Source organism: Panicum virgatum, chromosome 7K (assembly GCF_016808335.1).
Source record: "Panicum virgatum strain AP13 chromosome 7K, P.virgatum_v5, whole genome shotgun sequence".
In the NCBI taxonomy this organism is placed as follows: domain Eukaryota; kingdom Viridiplantae; phylum Streptophyta; class Magnoliopsida; order Poales; family Poaceae; genus Panicum; species Panicum virgatum.
In genome coordinates this window covers 36,534,995-36,549,386 of record NC_053142.1, presented here as the reverse complement: position 1 = coordinate 36,549,386, position 14,392 = coordinate 36,534,995, and the positions used below count along the sequence as shown (strand labels likewise).

Sequence of the window (14,392 nt, the reverse complement as noted above, 5' to 3'; positions counted from 1 at the left end):
CCCGCCTGTACAGTACAAGTTGTCTCGTTCGGCTTGGCCTTGTTTGGATCGGCAAGAATTCTATCACGCACACATCTCCGAAAAAAGAATCTCGCATGCATGAAGCACTAAATGAAGTCTATTTGTAAATTTTTTTAGGGATGGGTGTAACTTTTCGCGACGAATTTAATGACGGTAATTAATCGATGATTTGCTACAGTGATGCTACAGTACCATCCTCTATCGCGCGGTCAGAGGCATCATTAGATTCTTCAGGGTCACTAGCGCGGGGGTTCTGGAGTTGGTTTTTGTAAACTGATTTTGTTTGACACCGTAATAAATGGTCAAAGTTTACTATTCACTAGCGCGCTACAAAACCAAACGGACCCAAGTGTAAGTTTCATTTGATCAATAATGTTTCGTGCTCTCCAAAAACTTTGCTGGCACTTCATGGCTTGAAAATGAAACTTTCCCCTCATTTTTTTCTAAACACCAGATGTCTTGTAAAAGTCAAAATCTACGCGTATTAGCATCTCTTACGAGGGACCACTTGAACCAATAATTATTGGGACAATCACTCGAGAGCAGGTGTATTAAGATTCCTCGAGACCAAGTTGTTGTTGTTTGTTGTAATACTTTTTCACTACTAACTAAAGCCCTCTCCTCTCGTCCTTCTCTGAAATAACTTTTCAAAAAAAAAAATCTTTCTCTGAAGTTACCATTGCATATCGGCTAGTAATAATGATGGGCCCCGTTCATGCACATGGCAAGCAACAGAGACGATGCCGGCTTATTCCTCTCTGCTTTCTGAGATGATAATAACTCTTGTCATCTAGTGGTCCGTCCGTGCCACGGAGCTGATGATGTGTGCGTGCTCTCGTCTAGGGAGGATCTAAACATCCGAATTCTTAGAACAAATTTAATATTTTAAAATAGATATATTTAAAATTTTATGCTAATCTTTTTTTATAATATCAAGCATATTATTACACATAAGAATAAAATTTTGTATAAATTTTTTTATGTATTATTTGCTCCCTACAATTAAAAAGGTGAAAAAAGATTCGTATCCGTATCCGATCCGTATTCGAATTTTTATATCTATTATTTGAGAATATATATGATAAATTTGAGGTTTAGTTTTTTTGAATCTTTACAAGATCAATGTTAAGTACAAGGCTATAAATTTACATAGTAAATTCTACATCTTATTTGTTCATAATCGAAGAAAAATGACCAAAAATCTGACATTCGAATAGACATCCGAATCCATCCTTACTCGCGTCCACAGATCACGCGCTCGCATGCGCCGCCAGTGCCTTCTGGCAGCAGCAGTTGTGCGTTAAAAAAAAATCGCTCAGCGGTTCAGGACAGACACGATGCCCTGCGTTGCCATGCCGAAATATTCCCCTCGCATGTGTGACAAGCAGGCCGGACAAAGTGCCTCCTGGTGCATGAGCTCGACCTCCCAGCTGGTGGCCTTTTTTTTTCCAAAAAGAAACTTTTGGGTGATGAAGAGGAGAAATCAAGATGAGGCAGAGACCCCTAGAGTGTTTTACGATACAAATGGCCCAGCACACGGTGAACAAAAAGAAACCGAAAACGAGAGCCGTCCTGCAACCGGGTGCTAGAGACATGTCTGCTGCGAGGCCGCCATCGGTGTTTCCCCGACGTTCACAGCGGATTGCGTTTTGTCGCATCAATAGATCCGCGCGGGATAAAAGGAACTCGATCGGGCCGCTTTTGCGATAAGTGCACAGTGGCTATGCCGTACTACAATGTCAAACCATTGTTTGTCTAAACGGTCGTTTAGCTTGTTTAAACACTACAGTGGCACACCGTTTCCGTTTAATTGGTTGTTTTCACCGTTTAAACAGCCGTTTTTCCCGTTTAAACACTCGTTTTGCCCGAATAATGGGCTAAACGGCAGGTGACCGACTGTTTACCGTTTAGCGTTTAGGATAACACTGTGTCAAACACGTTTGCGGCTCGTCGTTGTCGCGCGCATGACTTTGTAGCGTCATGACGGAGAAAAAAAGAATGAACAAAAGTTTCTTTACAGAATCTTCCACACTCTTACTGAAATGTCAAAGACAATATGCTTAATAGAAAAAAGTGAAGAGTGTCCTTATTGTTAGTTTGTTAATAAAACTAGTGGAGACGCAAGTGCCACGATCAGATTATTTAAAAGTAATTGAATCACATCACATGACTACTAAAAATATCATATATAAGTAAATAAATAACAAAGTTTTGCTACGCCATGTAATTCTATATATGGGAGCTATGTGCGAGTCACAAGCGAGGAAATGGATCTTATAAGTTCCATAAATAACAAATATTTTATTTCATTTCTTTCAACCAACAATAAGTGCAAAATAAGCACAATTATATATGGACCACAGGATCAATAACCACTTCTACTCTATCTTAAGAATTAAACTATATAGAAACGAATCTATATGATGGGATATGTCCTAAGACAGAGAGATCAAAACGCCTACCCGACGGCATGCCAAAGGTCGACGAACCATTCTCCAATAGCGAGGTGAACCTGCCTGACTGGATTGGGCGATTACAATGAAGTTGATGGCGCTTCATACGTCGCTGAGGCGAGAGCTCACCTTCTAACCATCATATGTTATAGTATCAATTGATTCAATCATCAATCAATTTATCAATATTAAATGCATTGCTATATTCATGGTAAGCTTATATATGGTGAGCATGCGGATCATGGTGGTTTCTTCCAATCTTGCCTTTGAATTAAGCTTGTTTGAGTGTCATTATTTTCCTTCCTTGCATGCAACACATTTCCTTCTAAACTTATTCTCATGTCACACGAAAGTTTAATTTATTTTCTTTCTTTCTTTTTTTTTCTACCATGCTCGTCACTTGAGACTTTGCTTTGGTCCTCCTTCCATGCTTATTATCTTGGGAACATATCAGATGCAAACCAACCTCTCCGTGCAAACTATGGAAACTTCAATTTGGGACATCAGATCAACATCCCAGGAGAGGGGCGCAGAGAGGTGGGAGGGGAGATTTGTAAAAGTGTGATTACTCAATCCAAAGACGGGTCCAGATCGTAAAATTACTCAATCCCCCATACCCCTTGGATGTTGATTCAATAACTTAGATTGAAGTTTTCATAGTTTGCACGGAGAGATTGGTTTGCACCTGATACGTTGTCTATTATCTTTCCTCCAATTGCCCACGAGAGGATCCAAAATCCTATACATTAAAGAGGACATGATCAACCCGCGCCATATCTTTTATTGTTAATAAACTGATTCAAGCATCAATCAATATTAAATATAATTGTTATATGCATGGCAGATTTATATATGTACACATGCGGATCAGGGTGTTTGTTTTTCATTTTTTTCCCTTTCAATTAGGCTAACTTGAGTTTTCATTATCTCCTATCCGGCAGAGAAGATATGATCAACACATGCTCGAGAATCCCAGCCATACTCCAATTTGCTCGCGAGCCCAGCCATCCATGATGATTTATTTTTGTTCATGGCAACGTGCGGCACCCTTGACGAGCATCCAAAGCACGAAACGAGGGATGCTACATTGCACATGCGTACCACCATATCAATGTTCATATCGGCCGCCAGTGTGACAACTATTTGGGACACCCGCGAGGCCGCGAACCATGTTGATGTGTATCACCATAGCCGTTGTCTGCACTCTATTCCTATACTCAATTACTCATCATCATGTTAGGTGCAACTAGCTTATTACACAATGTCTTGCGGGTCTGCTATATCACATTGTGAGTTCTTTTGGCACGCGTTGTGATATCTCCGTCAAAAAATGCTAATCAATGTAAGTACTCCTTGTAACCTAATCTAACCTGTTAGTTCTAGGACTCATTTGGATCACAAGTTGACGCACTACCTTTTTGCTAAATTTGAATAAAATTTTCTATTTTATTTGCACTGGCGCCAAAAATCTAAGACTACACCAGGGAAGATTAGCAAATAAACTCGTTTTTTACTACACCAAGAGTTTTTGCTAAAGTTAATTTTGCTAATCAATTAATTTTGCATGATATAAAAAAATTGAGGGGGGAATTTTTTTTGAGGGGGATATAAAAAATTTACTACACCAAGAGCAAAATTAATTGATATATCATGCAAAAAAATTTTATATCTTTGTGCCTTCCAATCAAGAGCTTTTCTATATCTTGTGCATAGTCCAAAGAATCATTCTTACTCTTCATCTTTGGCTAGCGAGAAATACGGAATAGATGATGTCTGTATTTAGATATCCAATTGAAGAGCCTATTGCAAAGTATTTTTTTAATCAAAATCTCTATTCCTGTAAACCAGAAAAGATATAAAGAGGCTCTTGGAGATACTCTAAGTGGGGAAGCAAATAACAAAAGTAAGCGGGGAAGCAAGTAACAAAAGTAAGCGGGGAAGCAAGTAACAAAAGTATTAAAATTTTGACAGAAACATTTTAGAATCTTTAAAAGCATGGGTCTCCACAGCTCCTATCAAACCTCTCGGCATGAGAAGCCGACCTCCGTAAGGGGTGCAGCGGGTTTATTCTTACGAGAATTGGTTTCAAATATTTCAATTTTTATGTTAATAAAGTAGAAAAGTGAAGAGTACCCTTATTGTTAGAGCATCTCCAAGAGCTCTTGTATCTATGGATAGCTAAAATCCTGATATAGCTATTATGTAAAACGAAATAGCTAGTGAAAAAGGGACGAAATCCAACAGCTTCTCCAAAATCCAAAAAGGAATGGCTAGCGCTAGGCAAAGATGCCCAGCGACACCCTCTAGATAGAAAACGAGAATAAAAGACGAGGTAGATAGAGTTTCTGTTGAAAAGAAATTTTTTGTCTTTTTTTTTCTTTTTTTAGCTAACTCACCCAAGATATAAAAACTCTTGGAGATGCTTTTAGTTTGTTACCACTAGCAACTTGTTCATTATGGAAAATTGAAATAATTTGACCGTAATAAATTTTCATGTAAATTCTAGACCAACGTGATTCTTTATATTTGAACTAGTCATACAACTCAGCTGTATATTAGGGGACTCTACACATATGTAATTGGAAAATAATTACCCGTTTTGTGCTAACAAAAACAATAAAAAAAGGCAAAATCCGGAAGAACCGAGCCCACCCACAGGCCACAGCGCACGCCCAGCGGCTCGGGTCACTTTTCCCCTCGCCTTTTTTCTATAAATCCACGTGAGCCCCCGACGCATCGCTCTCCAAATCACCCGGCAGTCGGGCACCCTCCTTCCCGAGTCCCTCACCGCCACCGCCACACCACTGCAAACCCGAGTTCCCCTCCCCGGCGGCGGCTCGCTGACGGAGAGAACTCCGCTCGCTTACCTAGGGTTCCCGTAACCCTAGCCCCGACCCGTACACGCGAGGGCCCCGGCGACACGAGGAGGAGGCGGCGGAGAGGGGAGGGGGCAGAAGGCGCGGGAGGCGCAGGCCTGTGCTGTATGTCAGATCGTGGGAGCCGGCGAGGCGGAGGAGGAGGCGGAGACTACGGACACGGTCAGCTCGCGAACCCGCTCCAATGGCCGCAGCTCAGGAAAAGGCGGCGGCATGCTGCCGCGCCGCGCCCGCGCGCGTCGCTGGAGGCGCCCCTGCCGTCCCCGTGCGGGCGATCGCCGCGCCACCGCCCGGGAAGGTCGTCGCCCTCGCCGCGGGGTCCGGTGAGCGCGTGGCCGCGTCCGCCGCCGGCGCGGGTGGCGCCGTGATCGAGGAGATCGCCGCGGTCCAGCCCACAACGGCGAAGGCCTCCTCCAAAGGTATGCCGGGTTCGCCACCTCCGTCCAACTCTGTCCCTCTGTCTCGATCGAGTCGAATCATATAGGTTGATTGCGTCATGAGATATGTTACGGGAGTGCCCTGCCGTGCATGGATCTTAAATTAGTTGGGGCATGCGATGGTGGTGTTTCTGTCCATCACGATTTATCGTGAGCTCGAATTTGAGTGCAGGAAACGCAATCTACTGGTGGTAGTTGCACAGAATGCATCGTTTCGGGCGCATGCAAGCAGAGGATGCAGATTAGTTCGTAGGATCGGACGGTTTTCTCGTGGGATCAGATCAGATACATGGATGATATTTGCACCAACCACATAATTCTTGTTTACATGCGATTGGATTGTGTAGATTGACGAGTAGGCCGTATAGTAGCTGGCGTGCAAATTAGATCTTACAGAGGCAAATCGTGGTTTGCTCTGCCTTATCTGGCTATTGATGATTGGAACACTGGGGGCGGGGTTGGTGTGATGGCGGCAGGGCGCTGCCATACTGTGGCAGTTTACTGTTCAGGCTTTTTTTTGTGCTTGATCATAATTTGGTGCTCCAATTTTTCCTTTGATCATAGGGATCTGATCACTAGTTGCAGCGATCAACTTGTTTTTTACTTCTATACTTTTTGTTTGACGACAAGGTTTCTGCCTTTCCGGTAGGAAAGAAAAATGTCCGGATCTGGATAGTGATGTCAGCTTGGCAAGTACCACCCCCCACACACTCTTTTTCAGTCATGGGTCAAACAGAGTTTTTGGCATTCACGTTTCTGGACGCGCCACTAGGCATAAGCTGCTGATGAATGCTGCTCCATCCAGTCCACTTGGTTGGCAGTGGGCATGCCTTCAACTAGTAGTATTTCTGGGGATTCTGAATTGGTGAGATGCACGCAAGGTTAGCACATAATCGTTGTCTAGCATGCCCATGCTACCTTTTATGGTTCACAGGATGCTCGAAATGATGTAGACTTCGATGCTGCTTTTTTTTATCTGTAATGGGAAAATGACATCGTATCAACCTTACCTCTCGTGTCAACCAAAAATATCATTAAAGATTTGAGACAGATCCTTCTTGATAGCTTATCTCTTATGTGTAACGGATTTTGGTCGGACAGTTATAATACTAATAATGCTAAAATAGTAAATTTTTAATGATGTTGGCATGGATTTCCTCTGAAGAAAATTATTTGGCATTTAACTCAGTCGGATTTCCTGTGTTTTTGAGAAAACTCATCAAACTTACTAGTTGAATACTCCGCGCGTTGCTGCGGGATTTGTAGACAAAAATGTTGAAGTTGAGTGTATTGAAAAGATGGAGATATGAAGTTGTAGTCAATTTTAGCATTGGAGATATATGACATGGTTGTATATAAGATATGCTTAAATACTAAAATTGAAGTACATATAAAAAATTCAAGTTGATGAAACTGATAAAAAGAGGAATCGTAATTGGTATGGTAAGATCGCTTTAATTTTATTCTAGGAGAAAATGGAAAAAGTCTGCATCATTTTTTGAAGTGATTCGACTTTGTATCGACTCTTTGGCTAAGCGAAATTTATGCAAATATTTTTTTTAAAATGAAATGTGAGGAATGCAGTTGTGTGTGAAATGTTGATAATTGGAAATATAGTTGTACAAATATAGTTGTGTCAAACAGTAAAATATTAAGGAGGAACCAAACATAGTATCAATATCAGAACATAATGAATGAATGTGTAACATTGAAGAGAAGAGATCTGGAACAATCCTTCACGGTGCTCTTCCTGCATGCCACAGTGATGCAAGACAAAATTTAAGAGTAGCAAAACAGCTGGGGAAGGCAAGGAGCTACCAGAGCCGAATGGAATAATGGAGTCGAGAGTGTGTGTAACGCTACGATGGCTTCAACTAAGCAAAATATATAGAGCGTTGGGTTCTACAGATCATGAGAAGTGGAAGGGGTGGTGGTGGTAGTGTATTGTTAGATAGAGAGACTTAAGGAAATGACAGTTTGGATGATCAAGTTACAAACATGAGAGAAATGAAGAGACATAGTAAGGTGGATGAAGGAGTGCTTCTTCCATTGTTGGTGGCTCAATGGGGATTGAGAGAAATATAAATTAACATTTTCTAGTGGGATGCATCAATCTTAGAAGACAGAAATACAATAGGAGACTAATTGTTTTTCTTTTTGTTAATGTTTCCTAGTGGGATGCATCAATTTAGAAGACAGAAATACCATAGGAGACTAATTGTTTTTCTTTTTGAAACAAATGTGGATTTATTTATTAATATTAGATAGACTAATATTTAATTGATAAATGAAAATAATGTTCATGAGACAATAATAAAAGAAAATAAAGGGAGGGGATTTAACATATGTATGTTGCATAGAGTAATCTTTAATTGACAAATAAAAAATTTGGCTGTTGGGCTTCTTCTTTAATTATACTTTTGATGAACCGCAACATATTGAAAAACATGACTGAGAGAAATAGAAATTATGACACTCAGTGGATTGATGGCATAGCAACATGGCACTTAGTGGATTGATGACGTGGCAGCACGAGGATTGAGAGAAATACAATTATGACACTTAGTGGGTTGCATCATAGAATATATAGATTCCTGTTCGCCATCGACTTCTTTATCATGCATAGGTGATGAAGCACGAACAGTTTAAACTCGACACGCCTAATCTAATGAGATCGTAACGTTGGTGATTGTATTATTACAGATAGAACAAACAAAGAACATCCAACCTGTCTTGGGACAATATTCTTAGATTGTCCTCTATTTACTTAGAATTGTTCTAACCAGTAAGAAGATGTCTAAATCCAAGACATGAGGCACTGGTTGATTACACGATAATTTAAGACTTGCATTTACACTGTAAGATTCATGCCAGTACACCCTCTTATGTTTTGCCTCAGAGAGGTCAGCATTCATTCATTTATCTATTTTATTGTTAATTCCTCTGACCTCCTGATAAGAACAAGAGAGCGTAGTGCTCCTGACCTGCCAAATTACCTATATTTCGAAAACTTGACCTACTTTTTTTTTTGAAAGGCGCATCTCTCAGCTTGACCTCCTCTAAGAATTAACCTTTTTTATTCCTGTTTTTCTGTGATTTGCGATGTTTGTGGTAGCTGTTCAATATGCATCTACTGCCCCATATTCTTTCTATTGCTCATCGCGACTGTATGACACTTCTGCATGTGTTCTCTTAATTTACCATCTATTCACAGACTATAACTTTGATAGATACCTGGTATGCCGTACATGCTATTTGAAATGTGTACCATGTCTTGACTGAACTAATGTTTTGCTGGACCCAAAAATATGCAGGGATACCAATAATGACAAGAGCCCAGAGGTGCCACCCTTTAGACCCATTATCTGCCGCTGAAATTGCAGTTGCTGTAGCAACTGTAAGAGCTGCTGGAAGATCTCCTGAGGTATGCCAACAATTTTTTTATATATACTTTTCCACACAAGCCTAATAAAATTTTTTTGACTAGCAAACTTTTATGATTGTAGGAAAGAGATAGCATGCGCTTTGTTGAAGTTGTACTGTTGGAGCCAGAAAAGAATGTGGTGGCATTAGCTGATGCCTACTTCTTCCCACCTTTCCAACCATCACTGCTCCCGAGAACCAAAGGTTCTGCTGTTATTCCAAGCAGGTTGCCTCCTAGGAGGGCCAGACTTGTTGTCTACAATAAACAATCAAATGAGACTAGCATCTGGATAGTAGAACTATCTGAAGTGCATGCAGCTACAAGGGGTGGGCATCACAGAGGAAAGGTGATATCATCTGTAGTTGTTCCAGATGTTCAACCTGCAATGGTATGTCTACTAAGTTCGTTTAGAATTCTGCATGCCTTATGCCTATTTTGTCTCAATCTGCCAATCACTCGCTCCATGTAATAGCATTTCATGACCAGTTATTATTTCACAATGGTATTTGTTTGTTATTCTTCAAACATTCATGTTAGCTGGCTGAAGATTTGTTCTTGTCATGAAAAGTTCTTTCACTATGTTATCTGTTTGTTATTTTTCAAACATTCATGTTAACCCAGAGATGTCTGAAGAGTTTTTTTTCTTTTGAAGTTCCTTTTGCACCTTTACCTTTTGCAGCATTTAGTTTGAAATTTTATATTTCACAGGATGCTATGGAGTATGCTGAATGTGAGGCTACTGTCAAAAGTTACCCACCATTTATTGAAGCTATGAAGAGAAGAGGCGTGGACGACATGGATCTTGTTATGGTAGATGCCTGGTAAGATATCTGCAAGAAATTCGTTGTGCTACATCTTTTCATATATTGCTAAGTTTTCAGCATACATTATCATATTGAACATTGGAAAATCGACTTTTTGTATCTATTAAATTGTCAGGTGTGCCGGCTACTATGGTGAAGCTGATGCTCCCAGTCGCAGACTTGGCAAGCCTCTGATATTTTGCAGGACTGAGAGTGATAGCCCCATGGAAAATGGTTATGCCCGTCCTGTGGAAGGAATTCATGTTGTTGTTGATATGCAGAATAATACTGTAATAGAGTTTGAAGATAGGAAGTTGGTTCCTCTCCCCCCACCAGATCATTTGAGGAATTATACTCCTGGGGAAACAAGAGGTGGTGTTGATCGAAGTGATGTAAAACCACTTATTATCAATCAGCCCGAGGGTCCAAGTTTCCGCATCAATGGCTATTTTGTGGAATGGCAGAAGGTAAATATTTGCAATCTATAATCTAAAATTCTAGTGTTAATATAATGCCCTTTGAAATTACAACACTTAATGGTTCTGCCCAGTGGAACTTCCGTATTGGCTTCACCCCCAAAGAGGGTTTGGTTATCTATTCTGTTGCGTATGTTGATGGTAGCCGTGGACGTCGACCTATTGCGCATAGGCTGAGCTTTGTTGAGATGGTTGTTCCTTATGGAGATCCAAATGAACCACATTATCGCAAGAATGCATTTGATGCTGGAGAAGATGGACTTGGCAAAAATGCTCATTCTCTTAAGAAGGTCATTTACTCAGTTCTTGATGAGTATACTATTTGATAATTTAATATTGTTTTGACTCTATCTTTTAACCTTTCTGTGCAGGGATGTGATTGCTTGGGATACATAAAATATTTTGATGCACATTTCACAAACTTCACTGGTGGTGTTGAGACAATTGAGAACTGTGTTTGTTTGCATGAGGAGGACCATGGAATCCTCTGGAAACACCAAGACTGGAGAACTGGTTTAGCAGAAGTAAGGCGGTCAAGGAGGCTCACTGTCTCATTTATCTGTACTGTTGCAAACTACGAATATGGGTTTTACTGGCACTTCTATCAGGTAACTATATCATTGAATTTTCTCTTATAATGTCGGAATAATAAGTAGCATTTAACCAACAAGATCCAATATTATATTACTTATATAAGTTTGCTTAGTTATGCATCTAAGAGTTAAATTTTGTGTTGCCAATGTCATCATGTCTACAGGCTTAGTTAATCCAGTTATGAATTTCCTTTAAAGTATTGTGAAGCTGCAAAGTTCTATTGACATACTTTTTGCCGTGTAATTTAATGTTGATCCTCTTGGTTGCAGGATGGAAAAATAGAAGCAGAAGTAAAGCTTACTGGGATTCTCAGCTTAGGAGCCCTGATGCCCGGGGAATCAAGGAAATATGGCACAACTATTGCCCCTGGTCTGTATGCACCAGTTCATCAGCATTTCTTTGTTGCCCGTATGGACATGGCTGTGGATTGCAAACCTAATGAGGCTCATAATCAGGTGGGTTGCCATCTCCCCCCCCCCCACCCCCCCCGCGCGCGCGTCAAAACAAAAACTAGTTTGCAATCTGAAACAAAAACTAGTTTGCAATCTGAATAGACCACACAAAGTCAAATTATATCTTGAGATTAGATAAAAGAAATTGGGCGAAATAATCAAATGAAAGTTGCTTCACTCTGCAAAATTAAGTACAATGTTCACCCATAGTTCTTATCGCGGTTTTAACAAGAAAACAAGCGATCACGTCCCTAACATAAAAAGAAAATTACACGTTTGAAAACAAAAAAAAAATGCACAACAAACCACGATATCCCGCAGACACTCCTTCTGAAGTGCAGTTGGCAAGGTCAATTGGTTGGAGGGTGTCTGTTCAACTTTGTAATTCTAAATTCTATGTGGCAGTTTATGCTTCTTAGTCCTTTATGGGCAAAACTACCTTGTGTCGCATTATTTCCGTCCTGTACCTTTGCAGTATCTCTGTATGTCCACTATAAGCCATTGTGATTGATAATTTAAATTTCTCTTTCCACAGGTGGTCGAGGTTAATGTTAAAGTGGAAAGTGCAGGCACGCATAATGTGCATAACAATGCTTTCTATGCTGAAGAGAAGTTGCTGAAGTCTGAGCTGAAAGCAATGCGGGATTGTGACCCTTCATCTGCACGCCATTGGATTGTAAGAACTCTATTTGATTCTTTGTCTTAACCTTATGTCATTGCTACCAGTAAATTGTGTATCCAGCATCCAGTCATTATATTTATGCTATTCAATAACAGATGGAAAATATGGTTGGTCTCTGGTGATAATAGATGCAATTGCTTCACCATGCACCTTTTCCTTAGTATTTGTACCATTATTAATCCTCCATCAAGCTAATGCCAGTATAACCTATCATTAGTAACTGCACTATCTTCGATCTTCCATCAAGTAATGTCTGCATGGAATTACTTCAGTGACTGAAGATGGCACCACAATTCACAAATGCAGCCTAGAGCACAAATATAAGTGCATTAAACTTGTGCTATCGTGCCACATTTTATTTGATACTCATTCTGATCAGGTAAGGAACACGCGAACTGTAAACCGCACTGGGCAGCCAACTGGTTACAGGCTCGTGCCTGGTTCAAACTGCCTGCCATTGGCTCTGCCGGAGGCGAAATTTCTGAGGAGAGCTGGGTTCTTGAAGCACAATCTCTGGGTCACCCAATACAAGAGCGACGAGATGTTCCCTGGAGGGGAGTTTCCCAACCAGAATCCTCGAATCCACGAGGGTTTGGCTACATGGGTCCAGAAGGATAGGCCCCTGGAGGAAACCAACATTGTTCTCTGGTACTTTCTTCATCATGGACCATTTTCTTGAACGACGGCACTCTGAAATTGGAATTGTTTGTTCAGCTTACATCTTGCAAAATCTTATAAACTGTGTTCTGGATCTGCAGGTACATGTTCGGGCTTACCCATATCCCAAGGCTGGAAGACTGGCCGGTCATGCCGGTAGAGCGCATCGGCTTCATGCTCATGGTATCAGCTTTGGAGCCTTTCAGCATTTCTTGTCATAGGCAGTGAACCGATGGAAACCTTTGTTGCTTCTTCACATAAATATGATAACCTGGCTTTCCATAGTTAATAATGATGTTTGCGCCCTGCAGCCACACGGATTCTTCAACTGCTCGCCTGCGGTCGACGTGCCTCCCAGCTCCTCCGATGCCGACGTCAAAGAAGCCGAGTCGCCCAAGGCCATCCAGAGTGGCAGTCTCATCTCGAAGCTGTGAGCTTCGCTGTTCCTCGAATTAAGTGACAACCAGGGTGCTGCTGCTCCTACTATTCTATTGTGTTGCTCTAATAAAAGGAAAACTGTTTTCCACTGTCCTGTGGTTTTTTGATGCCCTGTAATATCGTTTCGTTCGCTATGCTTGTTAAATGTTTATCGGCAAACTGTTGAACAGCTGCATTGCTAGCTTACAATAAAGTTTGGACTCGCATAATATCCCTGGTTGTCTGCAGCCCTGCACCAATGAAATCATGATGCAGAAGCAGAACGTCTTCGTCTTCGGTGAAACTAGATTTAGTAATTTCTACTGTGTGTTCGTTGAAACAACAAGCAGTGGACCGTACTTGAACTGAAATTGCGATGAAGACGTCTCGAACCGATCAAGTAGGATGTAAAAAAGGGGTAGATTGAAAAAGTGCCCCTCTAAAATTTAAAATGAGCCCTCCTCTCCCCTCCCGGCGATATCCAATCCGGCCACAGCAACTCCGCATCACTCTAACGTTTCCGTCGACTGGACTGCCGTGGCGGATCGTGGCCAAGTAACTCCTTCACCGTGGCCGGGAACTCAACGGCCATGGTGTCGCTGGAGGCCCTGGCGAGTAGCAGGTGCGCCAGCCTCGCGGGCTCCCCGACCACCCTTCGCTTTGCTCCAGCTTCGCCACTGTTCATCGTGGCCGGGAATGCAACGGCCATGGTGTCGCTGGTGGCCTTGGCGAGTAGCAGGCGCGCCAGCCTCGCGGGCTCCCCGACCCTGCACCCGCCGCCTTTCTCACGGTGGTAATAATGGCGGATCCAGGCGTCCAGCCTCCACTTCTCCCTGTCGCGGTGCTGGGTCGAGGAGGAGGATGAGCAGGGACGCGGTCGCCATGGTATCCGAGAACGGCGCCGTCTCGGGTTGGCGTGTCGTTGCTTGCCGCTGCAGTCGCCGGCTTCGGCAGCGCTAGATTGTGCCTCTGCTCCTGGTGCTGCTCTTCAGAGGACAGCCGGTCTTCGTCTTCCACCCGCTGGAGGGAAGCGAAGAAGCGGCCGTGCCGGGAGAAGGGCCGCCGCCGCGTCGCGTCGTCGCCGGGTTCTGGAGCGGGGC

The 14,392-nt window shown here is 42.1% G+C and overlaps 1 protein-coding gene across 1 annotated transcript; it reads left to right on the top strand.

Moving 5' to 3' along the window:
- Window positions 1–5,213: 5,213 nt before the first annotated feature.
- On the top strand, window positions 5,214–13,524 carry LOC120641240 (copper methylamine oxidase-like). The gene is made up of 12 exons (XM_039917281.1): window positions 5,214–5,769; window positions 9,102–9,211; window positions 9,294–9,599; window positions 9,920–10,032; window positions 10,151–10,481; window positions 10,565–10,780; window positions 10,862–11,098; window positions 11,354–11,539; window positions 12,072–12,212; window positions 12,598–12,866; window positions 12,977–13,058; window positions 13,187–13,524. Exons 1-12 carry the CDS (start codon window positions 5,535–5,537, stop codon window positions 13,307–13,309), a joined length of 2,349 nt encoding a protein of 782 aa, XP_039773215.1. The 5' UTR covers window positions 5,214–5,534; the 3' UTR covers window positions 13,310–13,524.
- Window positions 13,525–14,392: the final 868 nt, after the last annotated feature.